This window comes from Rhinopithecus roxellana, chromosome 5, assembly GCF_007565055.1.
Source record: "Rhinopithecus roxellana isolate Shanxi Qingling chromosome 5, ASM756505v1, whole genome shotgun sequence".
NCBI lineage: Eukaryota > Metazoa > Chordata > Mammalia > Primates > Cercopithecidae > Rhinopithecus > Rhinopithecus roxellana.
In genome coordinates this window covers 60,505,859-60,527,462 of record NC_044553.1, presented here as the reverse complement: position 1 = coordinate 60,527,462, position 21,604 = coordinate 60,505,859, and the positions used below count along the sequence as shown (strand labels likewise).

Sequence of the window (21,604 nt, the reverse complement as noted above, 5' to 3'; positions counted from 1 at the left end):
AGGAATTTGGCGCGGTGGCCGTTGGATGAGCAGCCAGCAATGGCGGCTCCGCAACGTCTACACCGCAAAGAGAAGCCGAGGCCCGTCACCTAGCGGCCTGTTCAGGCACTACAAGAAAAGTGCCGTGAAAAAAGACTCTGGTTCTGCGGCAGACGGGAGCCAATAAGCGCTAAGTTCGCGCTGCTAATTCCTTTTTTCTATTGGTCCTTCCAACTGTCAATCAACTATTTGCCTATCTCTTATTGGCTTGCCGTCAATCATTTTACTCAGTCTACCAATCACACGCTCTTTGCCAAGTGCTTTTTTTTTGGGCCTGACATCACTGAGTCTGACGAATTTAGCCAGTTCCTTTATTCCATTGGCCAGATCAGACTCCTCCTCTTATTTATCCCGTTGGGGGCGGAAGTGAGAGAGGCCTTATTCGTATTGGCTTAGGTTTGCAAGCGGCAGTTGTCTATCAAATCTATCAAGACGCCCTTAGCGCTCAGGAAGTACGGAACCGGAAGGAGTGGGCTTTGCGAAGATGGCGGCGCTGGTGAGTTTGGTGTGGTTTCTTCCTCGCGTAGCTATTGTGGAGTTTTCCTTTCCCTTCAGCGGCTGGAGGCAAACTGCTGGTACCAGGGAAGGGTGGTGATGAAAGTTGCTTCAGGGAGGCGGCCTCCCTAGAGTTACTGTTCCTGTCCAGTAACCCAAGGGGCTGGCTTTAGGGCGAGTCTGTGAACAGGAGTGTGAAGGCCCCGAGTCTGGGGTGTCAGACGGAGAGAGGGCATTTTCCCAACCTAGACGTTCCGCCTTCTTATAATCCTGAGGAAAGAATGACTTCTTTACTCCTCCTCTCCCTTCTGTAGGAGGTGCTGGAGTCAGACCTGCCAAGTGCCGTGACACTTCTGAAAAATCTCCAGGAGCAAGTGAGTAGTGTCGCCTCTGGAATAAATTAGTCATGGATTGGCTTTGACTTTATGTACTTCGCCTCAAAACTTTGGTGATTGAGATACATGAATGCTCCCAAAAACCGTAAGAGTAAAGTGATGTAATGAAAACCTTTCCAGGCCAGAGTTCTAAGTAATTGATTCTGCACCCAAGGGAATAGAAGAAACTCCAAAAAGAAATTATCTGAATAGTTTTCCTTTATTCATATAGCTAAGGAAACCAGTGCTTGGAATGGTAACATGATTTGCCCGTTGGGTGCCCAGGTAATACACACTTAAATACAGAGGCTTCTTGACTTGACGATGGAGGTTATGGCCTGATAAACCCATTGTAATACAAAAATCTCGTAAGTCAAAATTTTGACTTCATGCCACTGCCCAGCATCACGAGAGAAACGGACGGTTTCTACCGAATGCATATTGCTTTTGCACCCTTGTAAAGTGGAAATTAAGACATAAGTCTGGGAGTTATGTAGTTTTATGCATTGTAAGTTCAACCAGTACAAACAAAATTACAGTCCTCCAGTCACTACTGTCCCAGTCCTTTTCTCCTCCCTATGGTTCAGTAAAAGATGGTCTCTTCTTTAAGAAATGGAAAGTTTTTTTTTTTTTTTTTTTTTTTTTTTTTTTTTTTACTTTTTGAAGAACCATCTCCCCTATACTTTCCCAGAAGTGAGAAGATAGTACTGTACTTTAGACAGTGTTTCAGGTGATTTTTAGGTGGCATTGCTTAGTTTTTGCTCTTCACAGTTTGCAGACATGATTTGATACAGTCTAGTCAGTTGTTTCATTCGGACTAATTTCAGGTGATGGCTATAACTGCACAAGTGCAATCACTGACACAAAAAGTTCAAGCTGGTGCCTATCCTACAGAAAAGGTAAGATGTACTCAAGCAGTAAGCATCCCCTGACTTAACGTTCTCAGTAGTTCTTTTATTGTATGTTTATTGTCTTATATATCCTAAGTGCTCGAGCTTCAAACATAAATACGATTCAGTTTCTGTGCTGAAGTCTAGTGGGAAGACAAAGCAAAGCAATAGATGTAAGTACTAATAGTAGCAATCACATTACAGAGTTATGAGGAGTCTGTAGCCAAAGAGAGGGGGGATTAATTAACTGCCAGAAGAGCAGAGGGATTCAGGACAGGCTTCCCAGAGGAGGTGATAGGATTTTGAGGAATAAACAGGAGGGACAGAAAGAAGGAACATGTGCAAATGCACAAAGGCCTGAAAGTATGGTGATATTATGGGAAAGGAGGAAGCCGTTTTTGTGATAGGATGTACTTTCTGTGTTATGTGTGGTGGGGGTAGGAAATAAGACTGAAAAAGTAGTCACTCTGAAGATCACTGTAGGCCAAATGAGGAGTTACTTTCAGATTTCATCTAATCTAAGACAGTTATTAATTGGAACATACCACTTATTGTGTATATTAAGAAAAAATGTGACAGGCTGGGCCTGGTGGCTCATGCCTGTAATTCCCAGCACTTCAGGAGGCTGAGGCTGGAGGATTGCTTGAGCTCAGGAGCTGGGGACCAACCTGGATAACACAGTGAGACCCTGTCTCTACAAAAGTTAAAAATTAGCCGGACATGATGGCATGTGCCTGTAGTCCCAGCCACTCGGGATGCTGAGGCCAGAGGATTGCTTGAGCCTGGGAGGTTGAGGCAGCAGTGAGCTGTGGTTGTGCCACTGCATTCAGCCTGGGTGACAGAGCAAGATGCTGTCTCAAAAAAAAAAAAAAAGAAAAAATTCCTCATGACATAATACCAAGATGCCAGTGACTGAAACACGCATCCTGATTTCAGAGATGTTAAAATATGAAAACAATGTGCATCTTAAAATTGAAATATGCGCCTGTAATTGCAGCACTTTGGGAGGCCAAAGTGGGAGGATTGCTTGAGCCCATGGGTTTGAGACCAGCCTGGGCAATGTGGTGAGACCTGTCTCTACAAAAAAATAAAAAATTAGCTGGGCGCAGTGGCGTGTGCCCATAGTCCCAGCTACTCGGGAGGCTGAGGTGAATGGATTGCTTGAGCCCAGGAGGGCGAGGCTGCCATCAGCCACGATTGCACCACCGCACTCCAGCCTGGGCAACAGAGTGAGACTGTCTAAACAAACAAGCAGAAAAAGGGCCTGGCTAAGAAAAAAAGGTGGCTTACGCCTGTAATTCCAGCACTTTGGGAGATTGTGGCGGACAGATCACCTGAGGTCAGGAGTTCGAGACCAGCCTGGCCAACATGGCAAAACCCCATCTTTACTAAAAATACAAAAATTAGCCAGGCATGGGGGCACGTGCCTGTCTGTAATCCCAGTTACTTGGGAGGCTGAGGCAGGAGAATCGCTTGAACTCAGGAGGCAGAGGTTGCAGTGAGCCAAGATCACGCCACTGCACTCCAACCTGGGCGACAGAGCAAGACTCCATCTGAGAAAAAACAAAACAACAATTGAAATATTGTAGTTTTCAAATTAAGGTCTGGTAGAACCTTCTCAGGGATTACTGGTTGGGGACAGTGTAGAACAACAACTCTGGACCTCTCATTCCTGCTTAACTGAAAAACTTTGGTATTATCTGTTTTTGTATATTGAGCTTTTGTCCTAAGATATTTAAGCCAAATATTCTATGGGTAAACACAAGTATGAAAATCATTGTAATAAGAATCACTGAAGGAGTTTTAAGCACAGGAGTTACAGCAAATTTGTGCTTACAGAAAGATAACTAAGCATTCAAAATATATTCCCTTCTTGCCTTTATCATTCGCTTATGTTCTTATTGTCCATTTTTATTTAAAAAATTTAAGTCTTTGTGGCCGGGCGCGGTGGCTCAAGCCTGTAATCCCAGCACTTTGGGAGGCCGAGACGGGCGGATCACGAGGTCAGGAGATCGAGACCATCCTGGCTAACACGGTGAAACCCCGTCTCTACTAGAAAATACAAAAAACTAGCCGGGCGAGGTGGCAGGCGCCTGTAGTCCCAGCTACTCGGGAGGCTGAGGCAGGAGAATGGCGTAAACCCGGGAGGCGGAGCTTGCAGTGAGCTGAGATCTGGCCACTGCACTCCATCCTGGGCGACAGAGCGAAACTCCGTCTCAAAAAAAAAAAAAAAAAAAAAAAAATTTAAGTCTTTGTTTTTCTCTCATATGCTTGTAGCTCAGTTTGAATTTAACAATGCCCAAGCACATCAGAAGAGCCTGCTTCTCAAGTTCTTACCTGTTTTTGTCCTGGGTACCATGCTTTTTTGTTTTGTTTTGTTGAGATGGAGTCTCCCTTTGTCACACAGGCTGGAGTGCAGTGGCATGATCCTGGCTCACTGCAACCTCTGCCTCCTGGGTTCAAGTGATTCTCCTGCCTCAGCCTCCCGAGTAGCTGGGATTACAGGTGCCTGCCACTACTCCCGGCTAATTTTGTGTTTTTAGTAGAGACGAGGTTTTACCACGTTAGCCAGGCTGGTCTCGAAATCCTGACCTCAGGTGATCTATCCGCCTCGGCATCCCAAATTGCTGGGATTGCAGGTGTGAGCCACCACACCTGGCCTTGGGTACCATGCTTTGAACCATTTCAGTGCCTTTTGGAGATGGATGAGTTGCCAGCATCCTTCTTAGATCACTATATATTTGTTTGTTTGTTGAACAAATACATATTAACTTATCTTTTTGACCAAAGAGTTTTACTAGGTGCTTTATAGGTTACAAAGTACTTTCACATTATCTTGTTTGAGCCTCATAATTGTTCTTTGTGGCAGGAAGGAAATATCGTATATATTTTACTGATAAGACTGAGGTTGACCTGGCGCTGTAGGTCACGGCTGTAATCCCAGCGCTTTGGGAGCCCGAGGCGGGTGGATCATGAGGTCAGGAGTTCGAGACCAGCCTGGCCATTCGTGGTGAAACCCCGTCTCTACTAAAAATACAAAAAATTAGCCGGGCGTGGTGGCAGGCACCTGTAATTCCATCTACTTAGGATGCTGAGGCAGGAGAATCGCTTGAAGCTGGGAGGCGGAGGTTGCAATGAGCTGAGACAGTGCCACTGCACTCCAGCCTGGGCAACAGAGTGAGACTTCATCTCAAAAAAAAAAAAGAAAAAAAGACTGAAGTCACAAGGTTAAGTGACTTACTCAATGTTTGACTACCAAATACCTAATTCAGAACTTAAACTCAGCTTGTGGACTCTAAATCCTTTGCTCTCCTTCTATACCACAGTAGTGTTGATCTCAAGAGCTTAGCATGTTGGCTTAAAGACATCCAGGGATTAGGTGTTGGAGTCAGATTGAGTTTGAATCTTAGCTCTACTTATATTACTGTGTTATCTTGGCCAAAGTGTTTAACGCCTCTGAAATAGGTTTTCTTAGGGCTGTGAAGTTTGGAAGATACATAAAAGCCCAAAGAAAAAAATGAAAAATCAGTGTAATCACCACTCTGAGATAACCACTGTGGTATATTTTTTTGAGATTTTTAAAATTATGAGAATAATATATGCAACACTTTTTCAGTCTAGAGTACACCATTTCTTCCTTTTCCTCGTCTCACCCTAGGAGTAGCAGTTACTTGTGTGTTGTCTTGTAGACATTTTTCTATGTGTATAAAATGTATTCATCATATCCCCCCCACACACACACACTTTCACAATTGAAGTCATATTATACTTTCTGCAACTTGTGCTGACATGGATTTAATTCGATGTCATTATATATAAATCGTTGTTTTTACCTGTATCATATAATTCCATTGTATGGGGGGAAATTAGTAATTACTTTGATTAAATTAATTTAAAATTTGGCAGTGTGTGGAGACATTTTTGACTGCTGCAGCTTGGAGGGGCCATCCATGGGAAGAGGACAAGGATGCTGCTGAAAACCTACAATGCCCAGGACAGCCCTCAACAAAAAATGTTCTGGCGTCAAATGTCAAAAGCTCTGAGATTGAGAAACCCTTTTATAGTCTTTTTTGGGGGTAGTTTATCGATTTTCCTCTTCTCATTGTCTTCTATGAATTCTCTGAGCGTTGTTTGTCTTGTATTAGCGTAACTTTCTCATTGGCCATCTTAGGCACAGCTACTTCTTGAGACTACTCCAGATATCTAATATGAAGTGATTGGGAAAATCTTGAACTTGGAGAAACATCCTGTTTACCCTAGGCTTTCATCCTAGTTCTTTGGCTAAAACCAAATCTGCATCTTTTTCTCTTTTATTCAACTCAGGGTCTCAGCTTCTTGGAAGTGAAAGACCAGCTGCTGCTCATGTACCTTATGGATTTGACCCACCTCATTCTGGACAAAGCCTCAGGAGGGTCTCTTCAGGGACATGATGGAGTTTTGAGACTGGTGGAGATTCGCACGGTATGAAGCATTTGGCGTCTTGGGGTTTTAAGTTTCTAAATCTTGAGCTCCAAGGCTGTCACATAGTAGCTCTCATTTAAGTGAGTTTTCTCATGTTTAAGGAAACCAAATTTAAAAAGGTGTTTTTCTGTTCATTTGCTCTACTTTGTACTTATTTTAGGTGCCTTATGTGGCACCTTAATATAGGGACTCTGGTGTGTGCTTCATTTTAGGAAGGAAATGTAATCCCGTTTAACTACCATGTTGTAGGTTTTGGAAAAGCTTCGTCCCTTGGACCAAAAACTGAAGTATCAAATTGACAAACTGGTCAAGACTGCAGTGACTGGAAGCCTTAGTAAGTGAAGAGACCACCATGAAGTTGTGGGGACCATCAGAAAGTTACAAATTTTGTAAAATTCCTTGGGTTATTTATTTCAGGTGAGAATGACCCACTTCGTTTTAAGCCTCATCCCAGCAATATGATGAGCAAGGTAAGGGGTTGTATTATTCTCCTGATTTTTTTCTGAGATATCTATACCTAGGTGAGCCTCGTGGTGATCCTGGATCCCCTGGGATTCTCTTAGGACTTGACTTTCCAACTTGTGTGTTAGAATGCTGAGTATGAGATTTCCTTTTCTCCCTTTTTATATTCCCACCTCCCCAGGGTACTCCAGCTTTGGGTTTTCTTCTCACTTATGAATGTTTCCTAAGTTTGCAGACATTATTTCTTTTGTAGTTGAGCTCTGAGGATGAGGAGGAAGATGAAGTAGAAGATGGCCAGTCTGAGGCTTCAGGGAAGAAATCTGTGAAAGGAGTGTCTAAGAAATATGTTCCTCCACGCTTGGTTCCAGTACATTATGGTATGAACTTTGGCTGCTGCCTCCTCAGTATGAATTGTTTCTCTTCTTTTCTCTGTTCTTGGATAACCCCTGCTTATTTTCATCATGTAGATGAAACAGAAGCTGAGCGGGAGAAGAAGCGTCTAGAACGAGCCAAGAGACGGGCATTGAGTAGCTCTGTCATTCGTGAACTTAAGGAGCAGTACTCAGATGCTCCAGAGGAAATCCGTGATGCTCGGCATCCCCATGTTACTCACCAGAGTCAGGAGGACCAACACAGGTCTGAGCCCTTGCATTAGAAATTGTTCCTACACTCTAGAGTCCTGTCCTCATGCTTTAGACTAACGTGACTAAGTTTGGTACCAAGAGAATTGATGTTATGTAGAAAATGGAGTGAAAAATTTGGGATGATAGTTTCTAAGAATCAGGAGTTTGGAGTACAGGATAGGAACTAGGAAAATTTTTACCCCAACTGTTCAAAGCAAAAGCAGTACATTACAATTCGACATGAGATTCGAGGGGGAAAAAAAAAGCAGTATAGAGAGGAATATATGCAGTTCCACATAGTACAACTTTAAAATTCTGTGTGTCACTGTCACAGCTCTCACTTTTGTGCAGAAGGCAATAAAGATAGTTTTTATAGTGACATTGTGAGTGCTAGATAAGTTCAGGGAAGGAAAGTAGAAAAGCAGTGTAATTGAATACAGGCTCATCAACTTTGCTCAGGTGCAGTCTTTACAGTTGATGGATTTGCATGAATGGACACATTTAGGGAAACCCATTTATAGAGCTGAAATAAAAAAATGTTGATATAATATTTTAAATAGTATTATGGATAGGCTATGGATTCATATCTAGCATGAGGGAAGTTCTAGCACAGAGCACGTTTCATTGAGGAAGCTCAGTATTGAACATTCAATATGTCCTTACTAAATCAATATGTTGATCTGCTGTGAAACTTCTTGAGAACTCCCTGAACAAGGGATGAGTAAATACTTGGGCCAGGTTCTGGGCTGGAGCTTTCCATCTCCATGGTCTGAGCCTGCTGGAAACTGGCTTTCTCTGGCAGGATTAACTATGAGGAGAGCATGATGGTGCGTTTGAGCGTCAGTAAGCGAGAGAAAGGACGACGAAAACGAGCAGATGTCATGAGCTCACAACTTCATTCCCTTACGCACTTCAGTGACATCAGTGCTTTGACAGGGGGAACTTCTCATCTTGATGAGGTGAGGTTGAGATATGGTTGTAGTAGGATGTGACTTTCTTACTTTCAGCCAAATGTGTGTGGGGCTTATTACCATGAGAAACTGGGGAAGGGATGCTGGCTCTCAAAAGCACAGTGCCATTCCTTCACTTCTCCATCTGTCTCCAGGATCAGAATCCTATTAAGAAGCGGAAGAAGATACCTAAGAAAGGTCGGAAGAAAAAAGGTCAGTGAACTGCTAGGACTTAGGTGATCAGGTGCAAGGTGGGGACTACAAATTGAGACTCTCTGGATTTGCCATTCTGCGTCTCACCAACCCTTGTAGTATCTCTTCTGTACTGGGCAATAATCTCCTTAGGTGGGCTTTTATTTTTTCTTTCCTAAGCTGGAAATCAGCATCATTCACAAAATGAATTTCTGGATTCCACCTCTAAGGTCCCACAGCTCCTGTTCAGGCTTCCCTAAATAGGACCATTATCCCATTTCAATTTTATTCCTACTTCTCATCTTTTGTCCTGGGAAGATACTCAGAGTACTGCCTAGGAGACCCCACCCCTGTGAGCCCTTTTCTCTAGATGTCCTCTTTTCCTGTCCCTTTAGCTTTTCTAACTGTCCTTTGCCTCATTCTTGGTTTCCCTTCCTTTCAGGTTTTCGGAGGCGGCGGTGATTATGGGTGTACGTATTTGTATATTTTTTGTCATCCTGAGATGCTTCTAATTTCATTTGTATATGGGTTGTTTTCCGTGGAATTCATTAATTGTTTGCTTTGGACATGTGGAAAGAACCTTACTAATAAAATTGATTTTACTTATGAATTAAAGCCCCTTTTTTCACATGTGTTATATGACTGGACTCGTTGGGTTTGGGATATTTTTGGTGAGTGGTTGGTGAAAAGGGAAAGATTTTTTGGAAGTGCAAAACATTTGTATTGTTTTCTTTGATAGTATATTTTTCCCAGAAACCAAAAATTGGAAAATATTGATAGACGAGGGTGGTATAATAACTCTTCCAACCCATGTTGCCTCAACTTCCTGTATGATTTGTTACAGTACAGATTGAGATATTAATACATGAGTTTTAGGTTTTATTGGTGTTATCTGGGCTGGCCACCAGGTGGCATAAGTGGTTCAAGAAACTTGTGGAGCTTGGCTGTAATCAAAAGCAAGATAGAACCTTTCCACATCAGGAAGATTATTCTTGTCTCCACTTCCCTGAATGTTTTTCATTTCTTTCTGAAATAGCATGAACATAAGGCTGATCTTTGGTCAGTTACTGAGAGAGTTTGTAGAAAATAGTAGAGTGAGTAAGAAGGCTAGAGTGGGCCAGGCACGGTGGCTCAAGCCTGTAATCCCAGCACTTTGGGAGGCCGAGACGGGCGGATCACAAGGTCAGGAGATCGAGACCATCCTGGCTAACCCAGTGAAACCCCGTCTCTACTAAAAAATATAAAAAACTAGCCGGGCGAGGTGGCGGGCGCTTGTAGTCCCAGCTACTCGGGAGGCTGAGGCAGGAGAATGGCGTAAACCCGGGAGGCGGAGCTTGCAATGAGCTGAGATCCGGGCACTGCACTCCAGCCTGGGCGACAGAGCGAGACTCCATCTCAAAAAAAAAAAAAAAAAAAAAAAGGCTAGAGTGAAGAGTCAGTATAGTCGTGTTATTCAGTCTCTTACCCTGCCTTCAACTGAGGGTTGTTTTACCAGAGTCAGTAAGGGCCAACCCTTCTATAAAGAGCTGGCGGAGGCCGGGCGCGGTGGCTCAAGCCTGTAATCCCAGCACTTTGGGAGGCCAAGACGGGCGGATCACGAGGTCAGGAGATCGAGACCATCCTGGCTAATACGGTGAAACCCCGTCTCTACTAAAAAATACAAAAAACTAGCCGGGCGACGAGGCGGGCGCCTGTAGTCCCAGCTACTCGGGAGGCTGAGGCAGGAGAATGGCGTGAACGCGGGAGGCGGAGCTTGCAGTGAGCTGAGATCCGGCCACTGCACTCCAGCCTGGGCGGCAGAGCGAGACTCCGTCTCAAAAAAAAAAAAAAAAAAAAAAAAAAAAAAAAAAAAAAAAAAAAAAAAAAAGAGCTGGCGGAAAAAAAAAAAAAAAATTGCCAGCAGATAAGCAGAATATTCCTAGCTTAACAGCCAAGCAAATGAAAATCCCACAGAAATAATTAGCCAAACTCAATCCAGGAGACTGGTGGGAGTTACACATCTGAGATCTTGTATTCTAACGAGAGAATAACCTCTGTTGGTGAGATATCCCACAGGCCTTGGATAATACAGAAAGTGAAAAAAGGGATAAAAAAAGATAGAAGTTGGGTCTGTAGAATTAATTCATTGGAGTTTTTAAAAAAGGCTTTGGGTCTCATGAACATTTGATTTTAGTGTCTAGTATTGCTGGATTATATCGATAGACATTAATTTGGGTTATTATATGACTAAAACCTTGTCGATTCTGAATTTATGAATTTGGATTTATACTATTCTGCCTGATTGGGGCAGGGGTCTACTTTCAGTCGTCTGCTGCCTGGTAGAAAGTAGTTAAGAGACTGGACCTATGACTGTCTTCTGCTAATTCTGTGATCTCAGGCGAATCACTTAATATCCCTGGCCTTTAATTTTCTTCAGCTAAGAAATTAATGTATTAGACTTCATCTCTGAGATTCCCTTCAAGTCAAAGAGCCTACAGCTTTTGTGGATGACACCAAGATGGGCTTATGTCTGGGGCTGCTCACTTTTAGTCCCTGATAGATCTGAGGGAGTCTGACATCCCCTGGGCTCTCATACTTCTGTTTCCTCGAGGGAATCTAAACAAAGCCACAAGAACAGATTTGGAGACTTTTTTTCCTTTACGACTGAACTAACTAGATGAGTGATTCTGTTCAAAAATACTTTAGTTAAAACCACTTCATTTGCTTGTTAGGACGACTGTATTTGTTTCTAATTTATTAAGATTTGTGGATTATGGGAACTGTCAGGGGAAGGGAAGCACTGTTTTTTAAAAAAGCAAAACAGATACTACCTTCTGGCCAGGTGTGGTGGCTCATATCTATAATCCCGGCAGTTTGGGAGGCTGGGGCAGGAGGATCGTTTGAGGCCAGGAGTTCAAGACCAGCGTGTTTAACACAACAAGACCCTGTCTGTAAAACAAATAAAAAATAAAAAAATTAGCCAGATGTGGTGGTGTGCGCCTATAGTCTCAGCTGCTTGGGAGGCTGAGGCAGGGGTATTGCTTAAGCCCTGGAGTTTGAGCTTGCTGTGAGCTATGATCTCGCCACTGTATTCCAGACTGAATGACAGCAAGACCCCTGTAAAAAAAACAAAAAACAAAAAAAATTGTATTATATGCTGAGCTAAGTGCTTTATGCTTAATCCTTACAATTTTTTTTTTTTTTTTTTATGTTGAGACAGAGTCTCGCTCTGTTGCCCAGGCAGGAGTGCAGTGGCGCAATCTCCACTCACTGCAACCTCTGCCTCCTGGGTTCAAGCGATTCTCCTATCTCAGCCTCACAAGTATCTGGGACTGCAGCCGCGTGCCACCACGCCCAGCTAATTTTTTGTATTTTTAGTAGAAACGGGGTTTCACTGTGTTAGCCGGGAAAGTCTCAACCTCCTGACCTCGTGATCCACCCATCTCAGCCTCCCAAAGTGGTGGGATTACAGATGTGAGCCACTGCACCTAGTAATCCTTATAAAATGTATGACATCTCAATTTTACTAGTGAGGAAGCTGAGACACTTAGGGCAAACAATTTTTCCTAAGTTGTAGAACCAGTGCTTGGAGAACACTGAGGATGGAGGACTTCAAGTGTCCTGTGGTTCATGAAAATCTTCAGGGTTAAAAAATCTTTTTTATTTGTAGATGGTTTATAATCTAGCTCCCCCACCCTACTGCCGCATTTCTGTTAGAGGCCTCGTCTTCAAGGAAACCCCAAGTTCCACAATTCTGGTCTCTTTGTGGTATACCAGTGAACACAGCAGACAAAATCCCTGCGTTTGTGGACCTTATATTAATTCAATCAAGTCTTTAATTCCAGGACGTTTTGTTTTCCCTGGCTTTTAGGCATTATTTTACCAGAAATAAGTTTCTGGTAAAAAGTTGAACTATTTCTGAGAATATTTGTGCCAGAGTCATCAAACACTGTTTAGAGTGTATTGTTTGATAGAGTATTACATGGATTCTCAATATGTAAAACAGGGGTAAGTGCGGTTACTTTGACTGAAGTGGGGATGAGGAGTCCTAAAGTTCCGTGTTCTTATGACCCCCTTTCTCCAAGATTCCTGGGGAGCCCCCAAGGAACCTTTCGAATACCTTAGAATATAGTTTGAGAACAACTGTTAGGGTAGTAGAACAAGGGAACTAAGAATTAAAATTTTAGGATTTTGTTATGGCTGTTCTGTTGACTTTTTTCTTTCCCTTATTCCTACTCATAGATCAGTTCTCTGATTATTCAGAGCATATGAATATCAGATTTTCTCAGTGTATTGCTGACAACAGATCATTTCTGGTGTTCACTAAGTAATAGCTGTCATTAATGCACACATGAGCACCTTACCTGTTTGTTTTATCGTGATCGTTTTATCATGTGATAGCTTTGTTCTATACAAGTAGTTTATATCTCCGCCTTATTCTTTTCATCTTAGGGGACAGGGAAGAGAGTTTGACCAAGGCCTGTCTTTGCCTTAAAAGCATTGTTTTGTTAGGATTTTATGAAGGTTTGGGGAAATGTCTGTTGGGAATTCACAACAGTTTTCATAGATAACCTTATTAGGAAAAATGTGTTTTGTTTGTGGGGGAGAGTATTAGTGCGTCAATTGTCAGCACCATGGAGAGTTCAAACTCTCCTCATTCCTTTAGTTGGTGAATAGGACGTAGCTAAACCATAGAACTGCGTGGTATAGACGTGCCCTTTTTCAGAGCCCAGTTTGTCCAATCTCCAAGTTCTGACTGGTACAGATTGGGTGAAAATCAAACACCTCTGAGTGTCTCCCATCCTCCCTGGAATCGTTTTTAAGTCTATAAATCCCAGATTCATGCCAAAGATTTGACTAATTTGATGGAGGTATGTGAGTGGAATCCTGCCTCCTGCTCCATTGGTAACATCATTTATATTGTGATACATGAAATTTTTACCAGCCCTTGAGAAAAACTCTTTCCTATTCATCTTTGCTTAGAGAACCTTGAGGGAACTTAAAGTTGCTTTTTCATTCCTTGGGCCTCGTTTTCTGCCTCTGCATGAGGAAAGGCATCAATGCTCTGGCTCTCTGCCCAGTCTTGCTTTTGTGTTTCTTTGATCTCATTGTTCAGAGGGTCTCAGAGAAGCCCCAAGAGCCATGCCTTTGCATGTTTAAGCTATTGATGCTTTTGAAATAACAGAGCATCGCTGTGTAAGAAGTGTATTAAAGGTCTATCTTGAACAAATTTGGGTCAATAGGTGGCAGTAGTCACCGAGTGTTGAGGCCCTGACACCCCCTAAACAGAAACGCATTTGATGGCCATTATATTTAAGGAAGGATGTGAGAAAGGAGGTCACATTGAGATTAAAATGGGGGAGAAAAGCAATCCTTTTTGGTGGAATCCAGGAAATGCTGAAATGTGCTGGATTACATCTGTGGGAATGTTGTGTGGGGTATGAGGAAGATTGCTGTCAGCTAATGAAGGGCACTGGTTGGAAAGAGCACAGCCTCAGGATTGGGGGAGCAGATTCATTCATCTAATATGTAGGAGCTAAGGCCTCTTCTAGCTAGAGTAAGCCTGTGTTAAATGAGGACCAGCACTGAAAGGATAGAATGGGGTTGGAGTGAGTAGAGATACAAGTGGGGGAAGGAGGGGCAGATCTGTGTGAAGGGACCATGGAAAGGGTGGGCTGTGAAGGGGAGGACTGCAGTTAGAGGGGGAGGGGCTGCTGCAATACTTGAGCCTATCTAATAGGGGAGGGGAGGGGGAGATATTGGTCTGTGCTGCAGCTGCATTGCTTCCCCTCCCCCACACTTCTCAAGGAGCCAGAGCAGTGCTGGCAAATCTGTCTTCATGTATTTATTATTATTAAAAATGTGACAGATCCTTCCTCCCTGGAAGCACAACAAATACTGCTGATCACATTTCTCTCTCCCCTCCCTCTGCAGAGCTTTTGCATTCTCTCTTTCATTCCGCCCTGTCCTCCCCCACTTGGTCTGTTTGGTGGGGGGGAGCCTTTCCCTTCTTTCCTTCTTAGAGCTTGGTGGCTCCCTGGGGGTTTCTAATGGTGGTTGGGAGTTTTGAGGCAGTGCTGGGAGGAAGCAGCCGAATGAGGGGCATTCATGGCCCCAGGGAGGTAGCTGTATTCTCTCATATCCAGTGGGGAAAGGAAATCACTTGGAAATAAAGATAAAAACTCTTTCTCCAGGTAATGAAATAAGCAGGTGCTCACCTTCCTTTCAGTACCTGGTGTTCCTCCCTCTTCATATTCTTGTCTTTTCTACTGCCTGAATTCTGAAGGGGAAACCCCGTTGTAATGGAAAAAGCCGGGAGTTCTCTGTCTTCCCTCCCTTACCTTAAGTCCCTCTCTTCCAAGGAGAGCCATATACAATTTATTCTTCTAGCCTGCATGTTGTGTAACCAAGAGGTTTGAAGGGCAAAAGCCATGGCTTCTTCCTCCCAACCTGCACCCCAGACTCCCATGCCCAGGCGAGGACCTCTTTTGTTGCAGCCTGTAGCCCTTCACCATACCCATAGGTGGTGCTGCTGTTGCTCTGCAGGCAGGGCCCTCCCCACCAACATCATTCCTCCCCACCCTGTCGCCCTCCCCCTTTCCCCAGCCCTCTACTGCCTGATTGTTATTCCACCAACGTCTCCTCTACTGTTCCCTTCCTCAAATTAATTTTGTGGTGCTCTTTTTTCCGCAGTGCCATCTTCTTCCCCTCCCCCAGCTCCAGCTCTCTTGCTTTCTGTCTCTCTCTTTCTCTCTGTCTGTCTGCAGGATCTCCGTCTCACTTCCTTACCTGAAATCTACACTCTTCCTTACTCCCTTTCTTTTTCATTATCTGTTCTATCCTTGACATCTTACAGATGACTCTCCCAATGAAAGGGGGCTGTAGATGAGAGTGGCTTAGAAGAGAATAGGGTGAGAACTGAGGGGTCAGTACTGAAGAGTAGGTGGGGAGAATGATGAGGCTTTGTAGGGGAAACATTATGGGAGAGAGAAAATATCCTTTGCTGTCCGCATCTATTCAGTTCCTGGATTTGGATAATGAGAGTTCACTTGGCAAGGGATCGATCCTGTGTTACCTGAAACTACAGATTTGGGTTCTACATGCTGGGAAAATGGGAGCTAGGGATTAGTAGTAATTCAGATAATAGTGGCTTCATCCAGAAACTTTTGGATTAGATTGCTAAGGATACTTCTACTGTCATTATCCTATGTTTTGAAGACTGGAGGAGATGTCCTGTTACTGATCTTTTGTGTCCTTAGAAGGTTCTTGCCAGGACAGCTGTGACACTTATGTGATGGGCATCCTGGCTCTCTGGTCACTGCTGAGCACAATTCTGGCTGCAGGACCTTGGCACACTCTTGTAGTCTGCTTCCTCTTTTTGTCATTCCGTGTCATTCCTTTATCACAGCTGAATTTACATGGTTGCCCCATTCAGCCCACAGTGACCTGTATTGTTTAGCCTTTCCAGAATACACCCACACTCTTTAGACTGTTATGTCAGCTCCTGCATCATCTCACTTCTTAACTTTATTTTGGAGACCTTTCATTGTGAGACCAGTACCCCACAACCACCTAATTCAGCAGTGTTTTTTATTGTAAAGTTATCCAGTTTCTAGGATGGCTAATTTTTTTCTCATTGGATTATTCTTTATGAATTAATAGCATCCTAGTTACTCCCTGGATGGTAGTGCTGAGTCTGACTTCTGTATATCCTAGGAATAGGCCAAAATATGGACCTCTTGATTCCCTGTTGGGAGGAGATCTTCCTTAGCTTAAGTGGCAGTCCTAGAATGGCTGGCTTCCATTTCCTCAGCATGTGTGGGTCAAGACTGAATCCTGGACTATGGGGAGAGGCAGAGTTTGCCAGAGCCAAGTGAAAAGCAGGGACTAGAACACCAATCCCTCACCTTACTGTCTGAGCCTTGGAAGTGCCTGTGGAGCCCTGTCTTCTTGCCTGCCTCTCCTGCCTTCCTAAGGTGCATACATGTGTTGGTGGAGGCAGAGGCCAGTGGCCTCTTCATTTCCTCGGCAGATTTTCCTGTTTCCTTTCTTAGAGATCTTTCTTGCTCTATTCAGGGGACTGTAGTTAGGATCATGGTTTCATGTAATATAGACAGTGATCTCTGTTTAGGTCCCTCTTTTAAAAAGCAAGGCCCAATAAATATTTGTTGAAGTGAATGGTAGAGACTTTTGTGCTTTAGCATCCTTTGGGAGAGCAGTAAATTGAGTTTTAACTATTTTTTTTCTAGGTACTTACATTGCTGTAGCTAAAATTGTTTGATTTTTGTTTTCTTTTGCTTACAGGCCCTATAGGGGGAAATGATTTATCTAAGACTATTCAAATAAATCATTAGCAGAGCTGGTGTTAGAATCTGTTTTCTCTGACATCCAGGTCTGACATTCCATTTACTACCCCTTAGAAACCAATGTCCCCAATTCATCCCCAGAGCCACTGGCAGCCTTGAAGGCAGCAACGTGGCCAGGTTTTGTGTGAAAAGCTGGCTTTGGTTGGCCTGATGCTGAGACAGCATCAGCAGCAAGACAGTCAGGGTGTGTGGGCTTGGCTGGCTGGTTGAGGAATCTAGCTCACTGGGATGGGATTAGCATTTCCGCAGGCCTTGCATAGGCTAGCCTACTACAGGGGCCTCCAGAGTACCAAGGCAGGGAATAAATTCCCATTCCAGATTTAATTTGACCTTACTGCTGGCTAGCATACTCCTTCTGCTAAATACCTTGAGGCTGGGTGGCACGTGGTGGTGGATGCTGGAACTCTGGATGCTCCATTCTCTCTGTGCTGATCATTTGCAGCAAGCTCTTCAGTCCCAGGATCACTTAAATAACAAAAGGCTCTATGGACCACCCCCTTCCACTAATGCTGGTAACTCTAAATCTTACAGCATTTCTTTCTAGTGTAAAACTACCATTGTAGCTATATTAATACATTTCCTTATAATTTTTATTGTTAGTTAAAGCTTAGAATAGAAAATAGGCTTAGAAAGCATTTGTATGTGCCACTTTGACTGAGCCTATGGTACCTTACCCTGAAACTGCTTTGTTTCATTTCCCAGCCTTGGGTTTAGCCCCACAGGTGGGCTCTGGAGAACAGAAAGCCCCTGAGTTTCTACTTCCTCTCTCCCAATTTTGATTTACTCACTGCTGACTCTTACAGGAAGCCCTAGGTGGTAAAGAGATCAAATCAAAATTCCTAGCCAGGAAAACCTTGTCTCTTAGTTATAATGACCCTTCTCTGTACTGCATTCAGCTCTGTGGCAGTTAACACCAGAAAACCTTCATCTGGCTTCACACCTTCCTTCTTAGTTTCCTTCAGTCGAGTCTTACGTAATCTGTCACTGATGGCAGACTTCCTTCTTACCCTCCTTAGGTAGTACCCCTGAGGCTTCAAGCCATAAAGCTTCCTAGGTGCCTCCCACCAAAGGGGTGCTTTCTGAAACCAAATCTTTTGTCTCTTTCTCAGCCCTCATATCCTACATCAATCCCCTACTGGACACATTTCCCCTGAGAGTATCAGGGGACACTCCTAGAGAGCCACTAGGTACTGCTCCAAATCCCATTCCTCACCCATCTCCCTGCTGGAGCTCCTGGAATTGGATTTTGCAGTTCCCTGTCATTCTAGCCTCCTTCTGTGTTCATTTGGAAGATTTTCTCCATTGCTTTTGATAAATTCCTGGTTTGGTAGAAATATCCAGTTTTTAGGAAGATCCTGTGGAATGGGTTCCCTGTCATCAGCAGCTTGATTGCCCCTCAGAAAGATCTGCTCCTGCATTCTGCCTGCAGTGCTGCCATTGCCCTCTGCCTGGCCTAGGCTATGTGGGATCAGTATGTGGAGTCCTCTGCATAGACATTTCCATCCCTTTTTATCCATCTTGGCAAACAAAGCATCGCAGTGCCCCTAACTTCCTCCTCTTCCTTCTCCTCCATCATTTATTTCTTCTTTGCTTTCCTCACTTCTCCCTTTCTCTCATGGATACCTTTCCTTTAAATCTCCTTCTTGTTCGTTTGCTCCCTGTTGCCCATCCATGCCCACTACCCCCATCTTTCATTTTGAATAGCTATCTTCCTCATCGTTTGCTCCTGCTGAGCAAACAGCATGCTGTGGGAAGAATGGCAGCAGAGTAGGTCCCTGGTTGCCAAAGTAAGCTATCCTTTTTCTCCAGAAGATCAGTCCTATGTTTTCCCATCTTGTCCTCAGTGATCCTTAAGAGCCAGGGAACCCCAAGATGCTGACTCTTGGAATGAACAAGCTCTCTTGGCTTCTTCCAGTGTTGAAGAGGAGAGGAATTATTCGGTTCAGATGCCCCATTCTTTGGCTCCTGAGTGTGGGTATGTCCATGTCTCTCCCTCCCTTTCTCGTTTTCTCTTTCTGTCTCTCCCCAGCACAAAGCAGCGGCAGGACTGAATGAGCCTGTCTAGAGACTCTGCCAGCCTATGCCCCTCACTTTTGTCCCTCCCCCCTCGCTGTGCATGCTGTTGCCGGGGGGGGGGCGGGGGCAGGGGGGAGCTTGGAGGGCGGTGGCATGATGCTAGCCAACCCAGAACCATCTGCGGTGCCTTCTGCACTGAAGCAGGCACTGTCTGTCCCGCCCTCCTCCTCTCCCTCTCTTCCTCTCTCATTTTTAATTAGGTGCTGAATTAATTAAATCCTACATGCTAATTAACATTTCTACAGGGAAGAATGCCAGGTCAGAAAAATGAGGGGTGGTAAAACAAGGCTTTGTCCATTTAAGATAGGAGATTTAGGGATGGGAAGGTAGAGGGAAGAGGAATAAAGGTTGAGGTGGAAAGAACAGTCTTTTAAGAGTGGAAAGAAACTGAGATAGGTATAAAGAGATAGCGAAGGGAAATCATGGAACCTATGAAAAAGAAAAAAGTAGAATTATTAGCACTGGGGAAATGAAACTTAAAGCCTCTAAAGGTTAGGAAGTAGAGCCGTGAGTCTCAAGCATTAGCATGCATGAATAACCTGAGAAATAATGACACAGGATGCTAATTTGCTGCCTTGAATGTCTTCTAAAGAAATAAATTTCAGGCCGGGCGCGGTGGCTCATGCCTGTAATCCCAGCACTTTGGGAGGCAGAGACGGGCGGATCACGAGGTCAGGAGATCGAGACCATCCTGGCTAACACGGTGAAACCCCGTCTCTACTAAAATAAAAAAAAATTAGCCAGGTGTGGTGGCGGGCGCCTGTAGTCCCAGCTACTCCAGACGCTGAGGCAGAATGGCCTGAACCCGGGAGGCGGAGCTTGCAGTGAGCCGAGATCGCGCCACTGCACTCCAGTCTGGGCAACAGAGTGAGACTCCGTCTCAAAAGAAAAAAAAAAAAAAGAAATAAATTTCAATTTTAACAGGAATACTTTAGGTTAGAAATGAAGGAGAACTTCCTTATTTCAAGGCCATGGGACACTTTACTAAAGGAACTCTAGAAGGTAAATTATTTTCTGCTCAGAATGGTTAAAGTTTGCCCAAAGCCAGGGGAGGTGATGTACTTTGAAGATTTTTTTCTAGATAAATACTAATCCTGTAGTGTGTACTGTGTCCTGGAGAACCAAGAAAATCCAGGATGGGAAAATTCAGGATTCATCCTCAGTTCTCTTCTCATTGCATCCAGGGTGAACTTTGACCTTGCTCTGTATGGTCCTATCAACTTTTTAGGGATGAACCCTCTCTTTAAATTAGGTCGTTGCTTCCCTGGGAGGTTTAGGTTACTGATTCCTAGCTAGGACGTCAGATGGCTGTCTGATGGCTAGCATGAATTCTCTTCTTGGCTGAGGGGTTGACAGACAGGAGAATGACGAGTTCTGTATGAGGCCAGAAGAAGGCGGGATGGGAGGGTATGGATTGACAAGGTTATGGCCGGCACAGAGGACTCCACTGTGAGATGTGGCCTAGCCTGAAAAAAAGTAGGGAAAGCTTGCTTGTCATTGCTTTTTTTCCTCTGAAAGATAAAGAAAACTATGCTTAGTACAGATCTAAACTCTCCCTTGTGTCCCCTGCTCCCCCACCAAGAAATGATGTCTGGAAGGTATCCAACAGGTTAGCAGATCCTTCTGATGGCCCTTAACCCAACCTTTTTCAGTCTGAAATGAATCAGGGGCAAGTACTATCTTATATCCCTCACACCACCATTCATTTAATTAGATGGCATTGCCCACCACCATTATTCCTGCTATAATAATCAATTCACTCAAAAATGTTTGCATATTAAGCACCTACTATCTCTGTCAGACACATTAAGCATTAGGGTTAGATACAAAAATAAAGAATGAGGTAGAACTACTATATCTGAGGGGTTTATATATTCCAGTTTAGTGGGGTGGGGAAAGGATGTACACAGCAAAGTGTGGTAACTTGGCCGGGCATGGTGGCTCACACCTGTAATTTCAACACTTTTGGGAGGCTGGGGTGTGAGGATAGATTGAGCTTAGGAGTTTGAGACCAGCCTGGGCAACATAAGGAGACCCTATCTCTGTAAAAAATTAAAAAAAAAAAAAAATTAGTCAGGTATGGTGGCATACACCAGTGATTTGAGCTACTTGTGAGGCTGAGGTTAGAGGATCGCTTGAGCTCAGGAGGTTTGAGGCTGCAGTGAGCTGTGGTTCATGCCACTGCACTCCAGCCTGGGTGACAGAGTGAGACTCTGCCTTAAAAAACTCAACAAAGTGCAGTAACTCATTCTGCATATATACGTATGAACATACAAATATGAATTCCTGTAGCACTTTTGCCTGTGCTTCTTTTTTATATATTGTTACATATTCATTCTTACATATATGTGTCTTATCTGTCCCCAGAGATGGGGGCCTTTTTGATGGAAGAAACAGGGCTTCAGAGTGAGGTCCAAATAGCACTAGCCTAAAGTCTTACATGTTAGCCGCCGTTCAGTAAATTGGTTGATTAATATATCACCATTTATCAAGGTGGAATCATTGCTTTAGAGTCTGTGACATTCCTAGTTGTGGCAAGTATTTGTCCTCTGAAGGGAGCTCTTATTTTTTAAAAGTTGCAAAAAGTATGAGGGTGAGTAAGATATAATTATGTGATGAACATGATAGGTAACTGAATAGGATCAATTGCTTAGGTTCCTAAATGGGAGTTGAAGTCAGCCTGGGTGGCTAAATAGG

At 43.8% G+C, this 21,604-nt stretch overlaps 1 protein-coding gene and 1 long non-coding RNA gene across 3 annotated transcripts in view; both read left to right on the top strand.

The window, feature by feature from the left end:
• The first annotated feature begins 435 nt into the window (after positions 1–435).
• Positions 436–9,116, top strand: NGDN (neuroguidin). Of its 2 annotated transcripts, XM_010366535.2 has the most exons (11): positions 437–535; positions 849–908; positions 1,736–1,807; positions 6,122–6,259; positions 6,509–6,593; positions 6,677–6,729; positions 6,975–7,098; positions 7,189–7,357; positions 8,147–8,303; positions 8,450–8,507; positions 8,929–9,116. In XM_010366535.2, exons 1-11 carry the CDS (start codon positions 524–526, stop codon positions 8,946–8,948), a joined length of 948 nt encoding a protein of 315 aa, XP_010364837.1. In that variant the 5' UTR covers positions 437–523; the 3' UTR covers positions 8,949–9,116. The 2 variants fall into 2 exon arrangements, with proteins under 2 accessions (XP_010364838.1, XP_010364837.1); XM_010366536.2 differs by lacking the exon at positions 1,736–1,807 and having other exon boundaries at positions 436–535.
• Positions 9,117–18,236: 9,120 nt separating this feature from the next.
• LOC115897438 overlaps positions 18,237–21,604 on the top strand; it is a 47,782-nt gene continuing 44,414 nt past the window's right edge. The window contains exon 1 of the long non-coding RNA XR_004057221.1: positions 18,237–18,806. This is a non-coding gene — a long non-coding RNA (uncharacterized LOC115897438). The remainder of the gene's footprint in view (positions 18,807–21,604) is intronic.